The 21586-nt window shown below is 42.9% G+C and overlaps 1 protein-coding gene across 5 annotated transcripts in view; it reads left to right on the forward strand.

The window, feature by feature from the left end:
* Window positions 1-19985: 19985 nt before the first annotated feature.
* RPS6KA3 (ribosomal protein S6 kinase A3) overlaps window positions 19986-21586 on the forward strand; it is a 75102-nt gene continuing 73501 nt past the window's right edge. For 3 of the 5 annotated variants that reach the window (XM_080612870.1, XM_080612871.1, XM_080612872.1), the window contains exon 1: window positions 19986-20241. In XM_080612870.1, coding sequence (XP_080468996.1) covers window positions 20170-20241 — 72 coding nt within the window. In that variant the 5' untranslated portion in view covers window positions 19986-20169. The remainder of the gene's footprint in view (window positions 20242-21586) is intronic. The other 2 variants (XM_080612874.1, XM_080612873.1) reach the window with 1 other exon arrangement.

The raw sequence follows: 21586 nt of genomic DNA on the forward strand, positions 1-21586 counted from the left end.
TTAAACTTCATGAGACTGTTCTATAATAGTTTGCCATTGAAAAGGCTAGGTGGTCCTCTATTTTTAGATCAGCAAGAGCTTTTCTATCAATTACAGTGACACTTAGTATAATGAAAATGATACTCTTAAAAAATCTGGACTTTCAAACTTCTTTCTGAAAAAAAAAAAAAAAAACCAAAACCAACCAGGAACATCAACCCAAATTACTGCTTATCAGTTGCTGATGTAATTGGAATAAGTTTTACATGTAATACAGCTTTCCAGGTTTGCTTTCATTTTTTAATTTTTAACTATTTTCTGACATAACACCCATATGTCTTACCCTGCTCCATTTAAACACTTCTTTTCTTAAATTTTAATACAGCATCTGGGTCTTGGGAGGGGATGCTGGTAGTTACTAAAAACAGCCAAGTATTGTATAGATGTTTGGTGGTTTTTTTAAGTTAAATAAGAAAATTACCATGTCTGTACTATGGCACTTTTATTAAACACAACTACACTTTGTTCAACCTGTGATTACGAAACCCGTTTAGTAAAGGCTAAGATCCATTTGAATGCAGTATGGGAGCAGGGAGGAGTTTTCAGCATAGTGGTAGTGGAATCTTATGTCCTTGACAACAATAGCATGTCTTAGAAATCTCACTCAGGGATAAAAATCGTATAATTATGGGGGGGGGGAAAGATATATTGGCTTGGCACTGGCAGCATTTTGTCAGGCTGGGTGGCTACAAAGTGCTGTAAACCAGTTCAGTCTGCATCAGTGAGACATGACCTTGATATTATGTCGCACCACATTAATGTTTTTAAAGCATCTGGAATCTTCAGTACTGAAAATCAGATCTAAAAATGTGCAACATGATGAAAAAGTGGTTATCTTTGAGAGCTTTCTCATCTGAAAGACTTTAATACTCTTTTTTCTACAGGAGAAAACGACATCCCTGTCAGAGCTGCTGAATGTGGTATAAGTGTGTTTTCATCAATTTTAGTCTATGAGGCCAAAAATTAAAGGTGGAGAGTGCTAGTTTTGATCCATGAGGTTCACTCTCTGCAGATATTCGCTATCCGAAATTCTAATTTTAGCATCAGAGATCCTAAAATGAGATCCTTATTCCTGAGGATGAAGAATATACTGAAGATAGTATAGAAATGGCAATAATTCTCAGGAATAACTATCATAGAAATTTAGAAATAGCTTCAGCCCATCTAGTTCAACAGATCTTATTCTAGTGTCCTAGTTTCGGCTGGGATAGAGCTTATCTCCTTCCTAGTAGCTGGTGTAGTACTGTGTTTTGGTTTTAGTCTGAGAATAATGCTGATAACACACCCATGTTTTAGTTGTTGCTCAGTAGCACTTACCCCAATCAAGGACTTTTCAGTCTCTCATGCTCTGCCAGTGACGAGGGACACAAGAAGCCAGGAGGGAGCAGAGACAGAACACCTGACTCAAACTACCCAAAAGGGTATTCCATACCACAGTACTTCATGCCCAGTATATGAACTGGGGGGAAGTTACCAGAAGGGACCAATCACTGCTTGGGTCAGGCTGGGGATCAGTCAGTGGGGAGTGAGGGAGCAGCTGCACGGTACTTAGTTGCCAGCTGGGGTTGAATCATGACATCTAGTCACAGATATCAGCCCCTACAGTAAGTTCTTCATTCAAAGCTCAGTTGTGTGGTGCTTTGTTGTCTTGATTGCAGTAGAGTAAAAGTCTGCAATCCTTGAGTGTTTTGAGGACTGGGTAGAAATGAGAAGTTTTTTTGCTTGATATCTTACTCCTTTGCTTTCACAGTTCTAGGTTAATGGTGTTTGCCAGGGCACCTCTGTTTACAAGGCTTTTTTTATTCCATATCTTACCCTAGCTGTCTTTATCTAATCAGGCTTGTACGTTGGCACTTACGCCTAAATACCTGAATTGGAACTTGATTCTAGTATCCACAGGGGCGTATTATCATCTACATGATTACCCACCCTCTCACAGAAAGCCACTAATATTTCATTTTAGTTTAGCTTTAGTTTCCTCTGTTATTGACACTGGCTGTGTCTGCCCAAGTTGAAAGGTTAGAGACTGACCCAGGAACAGTGGATTGGATGGAATTTCCCAGTGTATCAAATTCTACCTATCTGATATTACCAGTAAAGAACCTGCATCTTCTTTTCCATAAACTGACTCAGTTCTGGTTTAAAACTACATAGATTCTGTTCTTTGTTATTTCCATTGTTGCTTTAAACCAACCAAAACTTTATTGCTCTCACAGTTACAACCCATCTTATCCTTCAATCTACATTCATTCATGGCTAATTTGTACCCATTCGTTCCTGTGCCAGTATTGTTCTTTAGTATAAGTGGCTCCCTTCCTTTCAGGTGTTTTACCTGTTTTGCATTCACAGAGAGTAACCATGACCTCTTTCAGCCTTTGATTTTCTAAGCTGAGCAAGCTGTCTTCTCTGAAGCCTTTTTCATTACCATCATTACTTCTCTGCACCTGTTCTAGTCTGAATTTCCTCTCCCTCAATCACTGATGCTCAGAAGCACATACAGTACTCCAGATAAGGCTTTGGCAGAGTCACACACACCTCCATGAATATGTCTCATTTTTTCTACAATTACCTTAATTGACACATCCAAGCACTGTGCTTCGAGGAAGCTTCTCATTAGTGGCTCATAGTCAGATTCTGATCAGTTAGTACATCCCAAAGCCCTTTATCCCCTCCATTATTCCCACCTGGCACTCCCACAGTACTTTCCCCAGGATATTTCTGCAGGGAATGGTTTCATGCATACAGTTTTAACCATCTAAATGTTAGAGGCCAGGCTCATCAACTTTAAAGTAGCAATCCAAGGCAATTTACATAGATAAATCCCACTCTGTGATTCATCCCATTTATCTCAAATAAATCTCTAGTACTAACTTGACATCTCAAACAAGAGGTCATGCACACTCTGAGATATGTGGACCGTATTCCTGTGCAAAAATTCAGCCCTTGCCTTGGACCCTGGGGCCATTTCTCTGTCTCACACTAGCCCTAGAAGTCCCATTTGTGTCCACTATCTCCCCAGTTCTCTCTGACCTTACACCATACCCAGTCAAACAAATGAAAGCCAAAGATCCCACACTGATGATCAGGTTCATCCACTATATAAATACTGACCCCCTTACCCAACAGTGAAGAGACACATGCATTTTCACAGAAACATTCAGACTAAGTTACTCCAGATGTTAAGCTGGGAAAGAAAAGGATTAACTGGAAAACAGCAACAGGGCTTGGAAGGAATATTACGAAGAAGATATGGACTAGACTGCTGCTCACTTTCCTGATCCTGGAACAAATGGATGGAAATACCCAGACGTGAGACAGCTTTCAAGTTTGGTGAACCACCCTGAGGAATCCCTGAGACTATGGGACAGCTCAAGCCATGGCTGCAGGAGGGTTAAGGGGAGCGGCTGAGGAAAATACTTTCTCCTAGATATTCCATACCACAGCATGTCATGGCCACTATATAAATTGGGGGCAGTTACCCAGAAGAGTTAGATCACTGCTCGGGTCAGGCTGGGTATCAGTCAGCGGGTGGTAAGTGGTGGCATTCTCTTCCCTTGTTATTTCCCTTATCATTATTATTATTGGTGGCAGCAGTAGTGATTTGTGTTACACCTTAGTTACTGGACTGTTCTTATCTCAACCTGTGGGAGTTACGTTCTTTTGATTCTCCTCCCCATCCCTCCAGGAGCGGGGAGGAAGGAAGGGGGGGAGTGAGAGAACGGCTGGTTATGAGTTACGGCTGGGCTTAAACCACAGCAGTTCTTTTTAGTGCCCAACATGGGGCATGAAGGGTTGAGATAACGACAGATCTGACCAGAGTGTGTCTAATCGTATTTGTGATAAGCCTTCATTGTTTTGGATTAATAGTCACTTGTTACAATGCTGATTTATTGGCTCTCAAAGTTGTTGCTCTTGATCTCACAGTTTCAGCATGTCGTACCTTACTTACAGCTGGTATTTGCTGTGTTACTGTTTATCGGCTGGGGGCCTTGGGCTAAGGTTTTTGTTTCATTGTACTTTATGGTAATGACTTGTAATACAATAGACTCATTAATCATGAAACTGATCTGGCTTGCGTTCCCAGTGTGGTCACCACCTCCGTACTTTGGGAGGTATATAATAGGAGTGTATAGCAATTACACATCTTTTTTCCCCTCCTTGGGTGGTCAGCCTATGAGGGAGACATTCCTACACACCCTAGTGACAAGTACAGCAACTACTCAAACTCTGACTACAACAGATAACGCAGCTACTCCAACTCCAAGCACAGCAGCTACACCAACCCCAAGCACAGCAGCTACACCAACCACAGCGACAAGTACAGCAGCTACTCAAACTCCAACCACAGCAGACAGCGCAGCTACTCCGGCTCCATACACAGCAGTTACACCAGCCCCAGTGACAAGTACAGCAGCATCATTTGAGAGTTCTGAAGGTTTTGAATGGCCTTTGGGTACCCTTGAGACCTGCCTGCTGATTGTGATGGGGATCACCGTGTTGGCACACACACAGAGAGTGTTTTATCCACGCCCATTTTGTCTGATCTCGAAAGTTAAGCGGAGTCGGGTTTGGGTCTTGTCTAGGATTAGACGACAATATAGGAGGACCAAGAGGTTTTCCCCAAGGCTGGACAGTCATGAGTGGCAGGGTGTGTGGGACAGTATGGGTGAGTATCTAATCCACTGGGCCCCTCCAGTGCTTTGAAAGAGTCGGAAATGGAAGGCAGCTGTATGGAGTCCCCAGCAACAAGTTGCAGAAACTGCTGAAGAGGAGGGTGAATTATTTTGAGCCTCGTGGTCCCATGACACCTCAGGCCATCAGGGCAGAGACGCAACATATAGATGGACTCATGATTGAGGGGTGGACTTAGCAATGGACACTATTGCTCAGGTTATTCATGAGTGTAAAAAGTGCTGCAATTAAGCAAGCCAAGCAGCTAAAGCCTCTTCGGTATGGAGGACAATGGCTGAAGTACAAATATGGGGAGGCCTGGCAGATTGACTACATCACACTTTCTCTCTCCTGCTCTGAAAGACTCCTACAAGAGATGGAGCCCAACATCATGGACCAGATGAACTCAGCAGCTTTATAAGGATTGGTCCATGCACTAAGGAATGATCTCTCTCTCTCTCTGTGCATGTGGATGTATATATATGTATATATATGAGATAAGAGTGATGGTATATTGAAAATGTAGGATCTGAGCATGAAGTGAATGGTATGGAATAAGGGGTGGATACTGTCCTTGGTTCAGCAGTAGCAGTCATTTTTCTACTTCTTAGTAGCTGGTGCAGTGCTGTGGTTTTGACTTTCGGCCTGGCAACAGTGCTGATAACACCAATGGTTTTAGTTGTTGCTCAGTAATGGTTACTCTGACCAAGGACTTTCTGAGTCTCATGCTCTGACAGAGAGGAGGGGAAGCCGAGAGGAAGCAGAGACAGGACACCTGATCCAAACTAGCCAAAGAGGTATTCCGTACCACAGCACGTCATGCCTAGTATATGAACTGGGGACAGTTACCCGGAAAGGCTAGATCACTGCTCGGTCGGGCTGGGTATCATTTGGCGGATGGTGAGCAGTTGTATTCCCTTGTTATTTCCCTTATCATTGTTATTATTGGTGGTAGCAGTAGTGATTTGTATTATACCTTAGTTACTGGACTGTTCTTATCTCAACCCGCGGGAGTTATGTTCTTTCAATTCTCCTCCCCATCCCTCCAGGAGCAAGGGGAGGAAGGGGGGGAGTGAGAGAGCGGCTGTGTGGTTCTGAGTTACGGCTGGGCTTAAACCACCACAATACCAAACAAACAATAAATACTCACTACCATGGCTTTTCTCACTCAGAAACTTAAAAGAGGAAAAGTTTATTAGGCATTTCTTTGTGATCTGAGCACAGGTCTTTTCTTCCAAGATCATTTCCCAGATGGTTCATGGGTGGAGGCATGGGAAGGGCAAGCAGGTCTAGACGAATGGCGGGGAAACAGCCCTTGACTATACCCTCTGCTCTTTCTCACTGTTTGAAATGAGCACAGCCAGTGTAGATGTGGGAGAAGCCCACATCATCTATGGAAAAGCTGTTGTCACTGTCTAAAAGGAAATCATGGTTAGAAGTTAATTGACTGTTTTCCTGCATGAAAATCCCAGGCTTAGGAGCCCAGCAGGCATACCTAATTTGACAAGCCAGGCGAACAAGGTAGGTCTAGGTCCACGCATCCATTCCAGGACCAGAAATGCAGATACTATGACTTTCTCTGAGCCTGCTTATCTTAGCAACTTTCTGGTGGTTGTAGTTTGCCCAGCTGGTCCCCTTCAGAGTTTTGTTCTCAGGCCCACTCCCAGCCTTTGCCCTTACCATGACCCTCCTGCTCTTATCACTGCAGGTATTTCGGTACCTTGAAGCACTAGGAGTCACTTTTTTAATCTGTTTGGTTTTGTTGCTTGTTGGGGGTATTTTTAACATTTCAGTCCAAGGAGTGAAGGTTCACCAGCACCATGCTGACTGCCCAGCACTTTCAGCCAGCATACAGAGGCTTCCCATGCAATACTCTTGAAAGATGCATCCTATTTAGGCACAGCCATCAGCCTCCTTCTGGTGACAGTCAGCTTTCACCTGGCTTGGTTGGTCCCTCTTGAGTCTCTCAGCTTTGAGGTTGCTGTGAAGTCTGTCCAGATACCCAAGGCTGTCTGAGTTGCAGTCTGAGATACGGGCCCTGCCAGTGGCTGCCCAAGAAGGCTGAGAGACTTGGTAGGGACTTAACCTGCAAGAGAAAAGATAATTTGTCTCAAGTGAGAAAGTACTGTCTGAGTGCAGAAAGCCTCATCCAGATAGAACACTAAGCTTGACTACAAATGACTAACATTTTTCCTCACATTTTCAAGTTTATCTTTTTTTATACACATAAGCTACATGTGTATCCATCTTTCTACCATTTGCACGTTTTAAGTAATGTTAAAAGTTAACAGCGAATATCTCAATATAATTATCAATGACAATTGTCACATTCTGCTTTATAATTTTCAGAAAGTGAAGTTTCCTGTATTACCATCAAAATGTTCCACAGACTTGCTAGCAGAACCAACACTTCTCAACCTTAACAAACCCTGCCTCTCAGTCCTACAGAAAGTTTTATGAAAAGGCGGCATTGGATATGTTTTACAAAACAATACAAACTCATAAAGCTGCTATAACTCTGTAGTATTTTTTATTCTACCATAGTCCATGCATCCACCTGGCACTTATTACATCATAATTGCTATAATAAGCGTGGCGATGCATGCATCTATTTAATTTTGGCAAGTCCTTGATTACAGCCTTTTGTATAGAGGCAGTTCCTGGTGCTTCACAATTACAACTCGGAATTGTGATAGACAGTAAATCTAACTGATTTTGAATTAGGAACAATAGCTGTAATGAAGATTTGCATTTTTAAAAGCATGTAATTAACACCAGTATCTGCTTCTTCCTCCAGCTAAAAAGTCAAGCTGAACTACCTTTTGCTGAACTTGTGTTGGGTTTTGTATTTCTTTGGCTTTGCTGACAAGTATAAAGCATGCAGGTCAGCTGCTGCCCAGGTACTATGCTACTATTTTGAATATTGCTTAAACAAATGGTTAACCTATGAGAGAGAAGCAGCAGGACAAATCAGTAGAAATGCCAGGAACCAATGGATGAAACAAATACATAGCTGATTCCAGGGTCTGATCTGAGACATTACCATTAGAAAACTTGGGGTTTACTCAGTTTTGCAAGGCAAAATTACACAGGATAAGGCAAGAAGAATCTCCCTTCTACAGTTTCTTCACTTTTTTTGTATTTTGTATGCATGTTTAGTAATACACATGACATCAAACACAGATATGGCTTAGGTGTCCTTTATTCTCCTCCAGCCTTTAGATGTAGAAATTTGGTGAGTTTGAACACACCCTTATGAAGACATGACACTCAATCCAGTAATTACAATTTCTTAAACATAGAATCATAGAACCAACTAGGTTGGAAAAGACCTTTAAGATCATCAAGTCCAAACGTTACCCCAAGAAATCACCAAATACAAAATAGAATAATATTATGGTAGACAAAGTATTAATGCTTATGAACAATTTAAAAACCATCTATTCATCAAGAAGGCTGAATTCATAGTTATTGTAATGCTGTTCACTTATTATTTCTATCATTTCTTATTTTCTAGATATTGTTCCTTTAGCTGAAATCTCCTTCAGCTTGCTTACCAACTTACTTGCTCAGTAACTGCCAGTAGTAACAGTGAAGAATGATTTACTTCAGCTTTCTCTGGGCCAGATCATGAAGTTTCTATTTAAATTTTGTCTGGTAACTTCCATGAGCTTTCAATGGTCTGTGCCTTTCGAAATCCACAAGTATAAGCTGTTTTATAGGATGCAGAGCAGTTTATGTGAAGAGTTCACCAACTAAAAGGCAAGGCTAAGCATGAATCTTTTAGATGCCACTGTGCGATGGCAGATGAAGTCCCTCCTAGTCTTGTTTCTGACACAGAGCCCTTGAAGCATGGAAATTTCAGTTCTCTAATCTAAAGTTCTTTACCAGTCCATGAGCAAAAGTAGCTACTCATTAATCTTCATTGTTACAGGATGAAAAAGAAATACTTGGATGTTTTCACAGAAACTGTGTGTGTTGGTATAGTCCATTTAAGCCAGAGATATTCTAAGCTAATACTCCAAACTTTCCTCATCCTGCAATAAACCTGCCTTGAACCTAGGAGGATTCCTACAGCAGCATTAAATAAGTCTGCAGCATTAGGATGGCAGTCTTCTCTACACCATCCTAAAAATTAGTACAGAGCCAATATCTGATTCTGAATACAGAGACAATGTATTTTAAATGCATGATATTATGCCAGAAAGCTTTTGACATGTCCTAAAGTTGGAGAATGCTATGCATCAATCCTCTATGTCTAGATGAACTTTGCCATTTTGAAACAAAAGTTAAAAAGTTAGATGGAGTTTTGCTCCAGTAGGCATTTATTTGAATTATGTCCATGGTTTCAATGGAAAAAGAATTGTATTTATTATTCTAATATGCTAGTAAATTGCCCTCCCATGTACCTTTGTATTTAAATGAAATGTGGGCAGTAGTTTTCACAATTTGTTTACAAGAAGATACATTCTACAACTGAAATTAATCCCTGAGGAAGAGTTATAAAAGAGTATTGTTACTGTTGCTGTGACATCCAGAATTCTAGAATTCCTTGGGTTTTCTTACAGTAACACACAGTTCCATCATTAAAATACACACACATGATTAAAAGCATGACATATTAAAAAATGATTGATGGAGTTCATGAGAATTTAGAATTACACCAGTATGTTTTTTTCCTGCATCCTAACAAATGGGTAAAAAACCAGCAAGGAGTAGCTCCCAACCTAAACTCTAAAAGGAGGAACTAAAACCAAGCAAGATAAAGGCAGAAAATAAATCTAGATCTGATATTAAATAACCTTTAGGGATTACAGAAAAATAAATTGAAACTAAGGCAGTGCTCCTTAAAACATCCTGAGGAAAACCACACAACTGCAACAATCTGTATAATTTTTCTTATCATTTCTTGGGTGCATTCTTCCCTGCTCTAAATATTTAGAGACGTTCATTGCATTCAAATATGCCCTATATTTTGATTATGGACACAACTCCACTTTGCTTAGGCGAGTCAGAAGCAGTCAAAGCTTTAAGTCCCCAGAAAATGAAAAGTGTTTAAAAAGCTAAAGCCCTTCTCATCTTCTGCCAGCAGAGGATCTGGCCTCCAGGTACTTAAATACAGAAGGTAAGCCAAAAAAACCGCTGTCTGAAAAAGTCTTCGTTTGCTGCTGCTTTGCCAGTCCAAACTGAACTGCAAATTTTTTCTTCTTTTGTTCTGCCCCCCCCCCCCCAAAATGTGTACAAAATATGTCACATAGTTATTAAAGATATTCTCTCTGGGCAAGAAAAATTCTTCCCAACCTCACAGGCACAAAGCATACCTCAAAAACAAAGGACAGTGAAACGGAGAAATGATGGACCCACAGAAGGGTCCACTTGCACACAGACTTCTTCACTTCAGCTTGCAGAGACATTAGGGGGCAGGCCAAGAAAGAAAAATAAAAGCATCTGAACAGTGAATCTGTAGCCAAACCATCGCTGTTGACAGCACTGGTACTGCATCAGCTGCTGAGGCTGAGGTTAAGGTAACACTCAAATATCCCAGACACCCAACAAGTAGACCACCACTGTGGCCTGTATGAAAGAAGAAAATTATGCAGTAGGGCAACTCTGTAACAACCTTACATATTCCTGCTTTAGACAACACCTTCTTTATAATAACAAAGTGCAGAATTATTTCAGACTCTTCATTTCCTTTTTCCTTCATGAATAGGAGTACCTGTACCTGCTGCAAAGGGGGTGGATATTTAAAGCCGCAAACTCATGGCCAAATAGATGAAGTAAGTGTTAACTACTTTACTTCAGACCTAACAAGTGAGTCAGCAGTCAGATTCTATTTCTCCTGCTGAAGTCAAGGAACAAATTAAGCTGACAGCATGCCTCTAATGGTGATGACATCACTCAGAGTGGAGTTATTTTCAGTCTCCACAGCACTGGTAAAGAAGCAGCATGAAAGAGAGTATGGGAAGCTTAACTTTTTCTCATGCCTACTAATACATTCTCTTTCCACCCACTCCCTCAAATTAGGTATTTTTTGCAATTGTCATTCCATGCTAAAAAGTATATATACATTTTTCAAAGGCTTGTAACTGAATATTTTTTTCTTTTTTTCTCTTTCTTTAGGGAGCACCAACACGTGATGGTTACAGCAATTTTAGCCTTGTATTAAGTGGGAACAAGTCCTCCAAATACTTTAGAATTGCACCTAATTAAACCAGGGAGGAGTTTAAACCATTTGTCAAAACATTCAAAAGTGACCTTATATGGAGTCTGTCAGATGCCCAACCTGTAAGCCCCAGAGGACAGTACAGAATGGGGCTCTACATCTGCAATAATATCTCTCTCTCAAGCGCACTACTAACTTTTAAAGTGGAGATGGAAGAGCTACTTTTCCTTTTTGACAGTACAAAACCTGTGCTTTGAAGAGTTTTCTAACTTGGAAAAAATACACTTTCTGGGACAGCAGCTGAGAGACATTATGAAGATGGATACAAGAAGACTCAAGGGGATTTGGGGAAGAGCAGGGATTTCTATGTGAAAAGCCTGAAGCACAGAGTGATATAAAAAATGCATGAGGCTAAGAAGCACTAGGAAAGAAGATGCAGAAGAATACAGAACCATGAACAAGGTAAAGGATAAAATGAGAAAAGTGAAGTAAGCGAGGACAGAGTTCTGCTGAGCCATGAAGCTGAACCCGAGGCAGAAGCAGAAAGAACTGAAGGTGAGGAAATGTCAAGAGAGATGGGAGCAGTTTGGTTTTGCTGGTGAGTGATGAGAGGAAAGGTGATGAAAACATTGCAGCAACGGGACTGCAACTCCTGGCAGTGGTGACAGACAGGAAATGCTGAATTGCAAATACACAGCTCCTGAAGGTACACAATTTAATGAGAAGCTGATGACTTGACAAGGAGGATTAGAGAGGTTTTTTGTAGAGCAAGTGGGAAGATATGAACAGAAAGGGTTTAAGTATGAAAAGGGAAAGCAATGCAGAGATAGGTAAAAATTAAGATGACTGCACAGGAAAGAGGAAATGTGGTGAGGAAATAGATGTGCATGAGGTGGGTGAGCATCTCGTACTCTATGTATTGCAGGGAGAGCAAGAGACATGCTTGTTCTGCCAAGTGCCAGAATTGACCTGTGCAAGAAGGATGAAGAATACCTTGAAAGAAACACAAGAATGAAGCTAAGAGAACCAGGTCTGTCTTCAGAAAATAAAATGAAGAAGGATAAATGTACAGAGGATTAGGAGGACTGAGAAAAGGCAGTCAGAGCTGACTGGAAGGAAATTAGTGACAAATTTCCTGCTTGCCTCCAAGGAAAAATAAACCCAGTGTGGAATGTAATTCTTTAAACACAAGCATTGATATGTCACTAATATTAAAGGGGTTTCTGTGGACTGAAGTAGACAAATTTTGTCATATGGATGAGTAGTGCTTTAAGGAGCTCATCAAGGATCTTTTTGTCCTGAGAAACTATTAAACAAAACAAAACAAAACAATCTGTTGCAATGAAATTAATAATTAAAGAAACCTTGCAACAGACTGATTCAGCACCCTCTGGAGATAGCCATCTTATTGCAATTCACACTCTTTTAACCAATGTCATTAGTAGTGGTTCTAGAAAGCACAAAGGAATGAGACACTGAAATACTGCAGGAACACTGTCAACACTGATCAAAGCCCTCATCACAGCCTTTGTTCAACTAGGGCAAGCAACCCATTTGTGCTCAGCAGACGAACATTCATTCTGGTGAGGCAGGCAAAATAATGTCATTTCTTCCTGAAAACTGTGATTTCTAAAATAGCTTCTTTGAAGTCAAAGTTTCAGTTTTGCTGAAAGTGAATCAGTAGAGGAGGAATGTAATCCTGAGAACTCTTTTAATCCTTTCTACTGTCTGTGGTGATATAATACCAAAGATTCCATTTATTTGTAGGCCCACTCATTAGCTGGAAATTTGCTTCTTACTGCAAACTTTTAGTTGAAGCCGTTCGAAATGTTATCTGGTTGTAATGGATTTAATGAGACACTGAATGCTTGTTTGTTTCATTACTCTTGTATTGAGTTACTTTAAAGAAGAAAATATTTGCAGATTTCTGCAATTGCTTACAGTATCTCTATGGCTTATCACTGTTATCACATCAGCCTATCCAATTTCCTGTGATTCACGAAATCTTGACACAAAAATTCTTATATAGGATTAACTGGTTATTCATTTTCAAGACACAGAAATGCTCATTATATGCTCTTTAGAATTGTTTTTTCTCTTCCTTAATCTTCTAAAAAAATTTAGAAAACTTTTCTCTCTTCCTTGTTTAAAGCATCACCTCTTCTTCTCAGCCTCACATTCCAATTTCCTCCTCCATCTTAGGTTACCTTCCTCTTCACTGGAGAATGACCAACAAGGCAAAAATCTTTTATGAGCTCCCCTCTTCCACCTACAGTATCTCACCTGATCTAGCAGTAGGTCAAGTCCTACTACTTCTTAGCTTAAGCACACCGTAGCCCAGAACATTTTACAGCTCAGACTGCACAGATTTTACAGTTCTGGACTTACCTGTCACATACACAACTTTTTGAAACACCAAAGCTCCAGATAAAGGACCATTTCTTAATGCAGCCTTCAGCTGCTCTGCAACACTGGATAAATGTTATTGCCTCCTCATCTTGGTACTCCTTATGGCAGGACCTTGAGGATGTCGGCTCCATTAAATAGGACAAAGTGGGTCAACACAGCAGGGGCAGAGCACAGTATCCATGAGGGGGACAGGGTTGTTCTAACTAACACATTTCTCTTCACTCCCTTCAGATAATGATATAGGTTACATCATGTTTATTCCTCCCTTCAGTAAGCACTGATTCTGAATGATGGAAATGAGCACTCACTGTGGAACTATGTCAACACATGGTTCTGGAATGATTGCTGGGGATCTGAAATATCCATATTCAGGGTAGGCACAGAGTAGGCTCCATGAGTGATTTTTCACCTGTAAATCACTCACATGAGTGACCTACACAGAGTAGGTCCCGTGAGTGATTTTTCACCATCACTCAGGTGACAAAAGGAAGGGTGCCAGTATACTTTGGAGTTTGCCAACCCCCAGCTCATAGTAAGTGGTGAAGAAATACTTCAGGGTAAGCCAACCATCAGTGAACTTCTTTTTTCACAGAAGTCATATATCAACGGTACATGGGAATGTGAATCCATCACATACCTGAATTACAAGGGGGCCAGGGCTCACTGCAGAAATTTCCCAGCTGCACTGAAAAGCAGACATCATACAGGCAGGTGGGGAAAATACTACATACATACAGCCTGTTGCACAACATGCACAATTACAATCCCTTGTGATTTACATTTGATGATGCAACAAGTTTTATTGATCACTGGAAAACACTTACAGGCATGGTCACAAACCTTCCCTCCCATCCCCCAAATGGCACTCCTTAGTTCCCTGCAGAGGAAAAGGCAAGGCACAAATGTAACATGCTGGTGGAAGAGCGAGTGAACTGTCTTGACAGAACACACAGATCTTTCAAATCAGTAGAGGCAGCACACCACATTTTTAGGTCTGATCACTTCAGCAGCAGGTATTTCAGCAGACTGCTGATAATGAGGATCAGTTGTTATCAAGCAGAATAAAGTACAGCTGTTAGCTCAGTCAGGAGAATCCTGTTGAGTGTAATTAGGGGTCAGGAAGGAGAAAGTAAAGCTTTCTATATTTAAAGGGGATTCTTGGTTAAGAGTTACTGGATAGTCTATAAAAGGAAATGAAGAGTAAGATTGTTAGATGATTTGGTAGGTAGCTTTTAAAAAGATCAAGGAACAGGGAGGACATTAAAACTATTTAATTGGGAGAGCATAAAACCAGAAAATTGAGGTAGTAAGGTTAAATCCCCCAAAAGCTAAACTGTGCTTTGCATGTCAGTAGACTTTAAAGCAGATCTAATTTGATAGCAATAATAAAAAGCAATAATAAAAATTATGTGACCCTTAAACTCCTAGATCTTGGGGATGAGACAGGTAGGGTATATATAGTGCTGTGGCCTCTTCCAGGCCTGGTGTGTCTTACAGCAGTGCCTTGTGAAGCTGACAAGTTTGTTATTGCTATAATATCTTATATATCATATTCTACCTCTATCACCTTTGTTGGTTTTTTTTTTTTTTCTTTTTGTGAGCAGCTTGCTTGTGTCATTTTTAACCCAGAACCTCAACCCTTGGCAACTGATCCTTACTCATACTCTACAGTTTCCTTTTTGTCTCAAAATACCACAATCTGAAATTCTGATCTGCTTATCAATGTTCCACTGTAACGGGGTGACAACTTGTAGTCAGTATGTGATAGCAGGTTTCCATGTAAGATTTCAAAGCTCAGCAAAAGGTTTCTCACACTCTGTGGTGAACGGGATAATCTTTGTCATTCAGAAGATAAATATGAGCTATCTGTAATGTACAGAAACACTAAAATGAGACCATATGTTGGAGACAGGTATGGTGTAATGAGACCATATTTTACTTAATTCCAGATTTCCACTCAGGATGTAGAAACCACAGGCACAGTATTTCCTGCTAGTACAGTGACCACAGATAAAAGTCAGAGCAGTAATACCATGGAACCTAGCCCATTACGCTTTACTCTATCAGTGTAAACGTACATACATTCAAAAAAGAGTTTTAAGTGATGAGTCAGACACCATATCTCTAATATACGCAGGATTTAAAGGTATTCTTATTGTCATTATCACATCTTCTACTGCACTTGCAGGATCAGAACTTCAAAGAAGAGCCTGCCAGAGGAAAATGTAGGAAATGTTTGCATTCCTGAATGATTCCATCATCCAGGGGCCTGTAATGGTGAAAGCACTCTTCAGCAGATGTTGTTTAAAAGGTCAGGTTAAGTCTTAATACACAATAGACATTCATTTCAGTTCTTCCCATTTTAATTATTGATTATAACTCCAACCCTGATTCATATAGCCAATCCTTCTGGGGTCGCTGCTGTAACAATTCACACCAGCTGGAAACTTCTTGCAACACTTTGTCTCTCTCTCCTTGGTCTTTTGTCAGCATTCCAAACATCAATGTAACATCTTTTCAATATCCCAATGAGGTTAAGGAGATGTTCTTTATATTCACAGCTAAAGCACAAAGCAACCAGTTCTAATTAGCACTAAGGATTCCTTAGTCTGTTTTGGCAGGATGTATTTACACTTCTCCAATCAAAGCCTCTTCACACTTTTGAAAACATCATGGAGAAAGAAGTTCCCTTAGTTGAATCTCATCTATATTGAGTGACTTACTAAATTACACAGTTGTCCTTTGTGATCTGCTAGGAATTGAATCCAGGTGTCTTAAGAGACTCTCTGCATCTACCGGCTATAGAAATAAATGGTACTGATTTTTTTTTTTAACTCCTTGGGGGTTTTTCCCACGGAAATTTGGACAGTAACTTCTGTATATTTTCTCATGCATTAAATTCAAATTATACACCTCAGTACTATGGCTGTAATATTTAAACTGAATTTCACACTTTTGGAAAGCATTTACTTTTTCATATTCTATTCATTTTAATCCAGAAGAGGCTGCATTATAATTCACACCTAGAACAATACTGCAGCTTCTAGATGAGCATCAGATTGTGGGGTTTGTTGCTATAAATACTTTGCTTTGTTTCCCCCCTCCCCCTTTTACTTGTATTTTAAAAATACAAGTGTAAGCTCCAAAGTATTATTCTGATAGCAACATTAGAAAACTAATCCCATTTTACACTTACTATTTTTGGGGTAGGACTATGGTGATTTACTATCTCTGCTATGAATTCTGCATTAATTGCAAAGAGTAAGTAGCTACTACTTCAAAGCTAGCAAAGCATTAGATACCACCAACCATAAGCAAGCTTTCCCAATTTCTGCTACTCACACACCAAGATGCCTTTTGTGGGGAAAGACAGCTAAGTCCTGCTAAGCTGATGTCTTTCAATACGGTGGCATTTTAGTGAGATCTGTTAGAAGCGAGATCAACAAATGGTGGGGTTTGTGAAGCCCACCTAATTCATACAACAGGTTAAGAGGATTTTATACAGCATTGTGATTTTGGTGTTATATGCTACCCTCTTCCTAATGAATGGGATCAAATTTTCCAGTGCAATGCATGCAAAATATTTGCCTGGATGGAATACAATTGCAATCACTTATGCAAAGGTGAAATCAACCCACACAACTGAGTCTAGTGACAGACAGTTATTAGTGGTGACTACAGTTGAGTAGTGAAGGCTGTGCCTAGAAGGAAAGAAGGTAAAAGGAAAGGTCTGCTGCCACAGGTGAAAGCATGATCTTGCTTTGGCCTAAGACAAAAGAAATGAAAAACAGGAGCTGCTGTCTTGAGGCAAAATATCTTCAGCATCTTACCTCTCACTGGGATTGCAATCCAACTCTGAGTTTACCAGGATCTGAAAGTCAGAATCCCCCGCATCTCCCAGAGATTTACTGATAGGTTTCTCTTCCCCGTGGAGACAATTTCCAGACAATTTTCTTGGCCTGAAATCTGTTCTTGCACTTCAGCTCCTATTAAAATCCTGATGCAGCTTTCTCCTTTATAAAATTTAAATGTGTGGTGTGATAATACTCAAACCCCTGAACAATGAAATGGCATACTTCTGCCTACCTTCTGTACTTCAGTGCCTGAGAAAAGGTCAGGTTTCTATTGTTTGCAAGCCTCTTATATGCTCATCCATAAAATCTCTGCCCTTGTTTTTTCTGGATTCACAGGACGCATAAAGGTAAGGACAAAAGATGACTAACATACAACATTTAGAGATGCTAACTGAAATGTGATGCCCACTCTCCTTCTAAAAAGAGGTTTTAATTCAATTTTAATTCAATTTGGAAGTTATCTAAGGCTGGAAAGGATTAGACAACCATGAGAGGAAAAGAGATCACTGAATTTTTTTATTTAAAGGAAGGAAGTCTCACATAAAGAGGGACTGCCTGAACTATGCTAAATGTAAGCTTAGGTTTATGTTTTTCTTCCTGTCGCCACCTTTCAGCTGCTCAGGCTCTTCTCCCTAACAGCATGTCCAGGTATATGTACCTGTGTAGCTGATGCAGGTACAACCGCATGAGCTTTGATACTGTGAATTATCCCCATGAAGGAATAGAAACTGATGTTTCCAAAGGGATGGAAAGAAACACTTTTTTTCATTATGGAATTTTACATGAACTCAAGGTTTTTTTAAGAAAGTCCTGATTTGCATGTCACATTACGTACAACTGCTGCGAACATGAGTTTTCTGTTCAGTATTCCAGCAGTTTGAGATGGAAGTGACCTGGTGCTGACCAGACTACAAAAAAATTATTCCTCACTATTAGTATTATGCTATTAAGCATAAAGACGGCAAAGCACTACTGAAATATCTATTTTCTGTTCTAAATTTCATACCAGTGACTGGCCAGAGTTTGGCAAAATGCCTCCATTTTTGAAGGAAGCAGTTTTGACCTCTCTTCAACCTTTGATAGAGTTGGTTGAGAGCGAGGGGAGGAGGGATCTGAGGACAACAGAAGGTGAAAAGGATAGGGTTAGTTTTGACGTACATCTGTTCCTCAGTCTAACTCACCATGTGACAGCTCAAGCAACTTCACCACTTCAAAAGAGAGACTGATGCAAGGGCCAGAGTGAACTGCAGTGAGCAAAGGGAGGGCACAGCTGCGTCTCCCGGCTGGCAGTGGAGATGTCAAGTGATCATTCAGTCATGACATTTTACTCCAAATGTGGAAGCCTCTGTAGTACTAGCTGAAGTCTGATTCATTCTGAGCAACTGTCTATCCACTCCTTTGTACCCCTCCATAGATAGGTATTTATGTTTACATGACTAGGAAGATGAAAAATGTTACCAGACAGAAACAGGAGTAGGCTGTGTGCATACACACACACACATTTTTAATTACTAGCACTCCTGCCATTCCTCCCACCCCCAAAAAAAACTCCAAATATTTAAAGAATGTTAACTTTTACCAGGGATGGAACAACACTTTGGGGCAGTGAAAATGAAGTGGCCTTCTCAAACAGTTATGAAAAATTTGGCTTCAACGACAAGATGTTCAGGACATCTGTCCAACAAGACACCAGGACCCACCTTCAGTGGCTGGTATAATGTTTCAAGGATTCTTCTGCATCAGCCAAGCCCTCTGATGCTGCAAATTGATGGGTGTTTATTACAGTGCTTAATAATTTAAAAGAGCCACGTAAGAACACACAGGTTCACAGATCTCAGTAAATGTAAGTCAGCTGTTTGTGTACTAGCTAACAGCTGATTATAAAAAGTAAAATAAGAGCTGTTTTCAGAACCTGTGGGTTGGTTTGGTCTTCTGTTGTTTGTCTTCTCTTTTTTCTGACAGCTTTATCTTCATGCCTCTTGGCCTGCAGAACTATGACTTTCTCACTTCGAGGCAACTCTTACTCATGCAGCCCAACCACTATTTAAATGGCATTGCTATAAAAACAAATTCCTGCATCTTAATTCCTTTCCCTCTTTACCTAATGATATGCCACACAACGCGATGTGTGCCTCCCCGTCCACACTCCCTCCCAACTTACCCATCTGTACTTCTGTTTATACAAGCAAACCTTCCGTCTCTCCCATTTCCCTCCACTCCCCGGGCCCTAGCCGTGCTTCCCAAGGCGTCTTCAACAGCCTTTCAGTGGCGGCTGCTCTGACTGAACCCCGCAGCGACGGCTCCGACAGTGAAACCCCGACACGGGCGCCTCGGATAAAGAGCCGCGCCTCGGCCGAGCCAGCTAGCCGGTCCGCCACCACCCTGCGCAGCGTCGACCAAAAACAACCGAGGCTGGAGAACAACTAAATATGGACAGGCTTTGCCTCAATAGCCCCCACCAGCCCGCCCGCCCGCGGTCACCGAGCGCTCCCCCCGCCATCCGGCCACGGGGTGGGGCTGCCTAGCCATGGCCGCGCCCGCGACTGACTTGGTCCTGCCTGGGCTTTCAGGCAGCGCCACGCTCCAGCCTTTCGCCCGTGGCTCCGCTCCTCCGGGCACCCTTCGCTGCGGCATTCCCCGCGGCGCGGCGCGGCCCGGCCCGGCCGCTGAGGGCGGAGAGGTCCGGGCCGCTGGCAGCAGACCCGCCTGGCGGTGGCGCGCGCAGGCGTCATTGTCCGGGCAGGTACGAGCCCGGCGCCATGTTGTGAGCGGAAGCCGGACCCGAGCGGCGGGTCGGGGGGAGGGCGGAAGCGCGGCTCCGCCTGGCAGTGGGGAGGTAGGCGGGGGGAGGGAGAGGCGGACGGACGGCGGCAGCGGGCAGCAGTCGCCGCGGGAGCTACCGCTAGAGTCAGCCGGGGTGTCCCGCGCCCTCCGAAGGGCTTGCTGTCTGCCTTACTGCCTCCGCCTTGTCCGCCGCCGCCGGGGTGCGGGAAAGCGGAGCGCGGAGGCTGCGGGAGCCGTGTAGGGAAGATGCCCCTGGCGCAGCTGGCGGACCCTTGGCAGAAGATGGCTGTGGAGAGTACGGCCGAAAGCAGCACCGAGGTACGGGGGGGTGGTGAGTTGTAGGGAAAGTTGTGAGGAAGGAACGGGACTCGGGCTCTCGCCGCCGCCGCTCAAGGGACAGGAAGAGTTTCCCCTCGCGAGCGCTGGGGACAACCAGAGCCGCCCCAGCGGGCGAGGGTCCGGGAGGGGGCCGGTGGGACGGCAGCCCGGCGGGGGATCGGAGCGCTGCGGGGCCACTCGGGTGGGCAGCGGGGGGAGCACTGGTGCTGCCGCCCGCCGGCCCCTGCGCGTCGCTTCCTTTTCGGGCACTGACTCACGGCCGAGGCCGGCCGGGGCTCCCCCGCGCCGGTGCTTGGGGCGTGTTTCATGGGACCGGGCTGCTCCCGGCGCGCTCCCTCCCCTTCCGCCCCTTTTACCGGGAGGGAGTGACCTGCTTCTGCGGCGGCGGGCGACTCGGGCGCTTTTGTTCCAGCGCGGTGTCTGGTTACTGTCACGGCGAGTTTCCTTTCCCCGGGCGGCCCCACCGCCTCCGCAAGCGCGGCTCGGGGTGGTGGGGGGGCAAGAGGGTAGGTCCTTGTCCTCACCTTGCCCGGTGCCCTTGCCTTGCCGCTGCTTCCCCTGAGGCGGCCGAGGGGCGTCCCCGCCCGTGTGCCACTGCCCCCTTATCTGAGCAGGATGGTATTGTCGCTGCAGTTTCGCAAGCGTTTGGGAAACCGCAGGGACGTTTCGCTTGGGTGAAGCTTTGTGCTTGACGGCGTTTATGGGAACATCCCCGAGATGCATCGCAGTGTGGTTTCCTGCTGTTGGTAGCAAGGAGTTGGGTGATGTACTCCTGCCCTTGTTAGGCAGGACGCGTGTCAGCTTTCCTAGGCTGAGGTAATGAGAGCGGCTGGAAATTAGATTCACGTGCATCCGAGACCATGGATGCCTTCGTTTTCACTTTTTTTCCTACAGCGTACTACTGTGTTGGTTCGGATCTATGTAAACACTGCACCTACACAGTCAGTTGTGCTTGCTCCATAATTCCCTAGTAGCCCACAATGCAAGTGCTAGTTTGCGATCAGACTTCCATCTGAAAAGAAATAGCGTCCTCTGACAGTGCAGCTTCTACCTGAATCTGCTCCAGCTGATATGCAGCCAAGCTGTTATAAGTGATGCTGATCTTGAACAGTTTGAACTCAGGCCAGCTCATGACAATTAGTTGCAAGGTTAGGACTTAGAGAGAGGAGCAAAGAGAGGGACCAGTGCAAAGTTACTGCAGTATCAGAAGTATTTGTCTTGCTGATGTTTGTCTTGTCTTACTTGTGCTTAAAGTGACTGCATCTCTGGGGGTCAGAATAATCTGCAGTTCTGATCTGGCAGGCATATCAGTCTTTTAAAATCT

The sequence above is a fragment of the Psittacula echo genome, assembly GCF_963264785.1.
Source record: "Psittacula echo genome assembly, chromosome: 3".
Lineage (NCBI taxonomy): Eukaryota > Metazoa > Chordata > Aves > Psittaciformes > Psittacidae > Psittacula > Psittacula echo.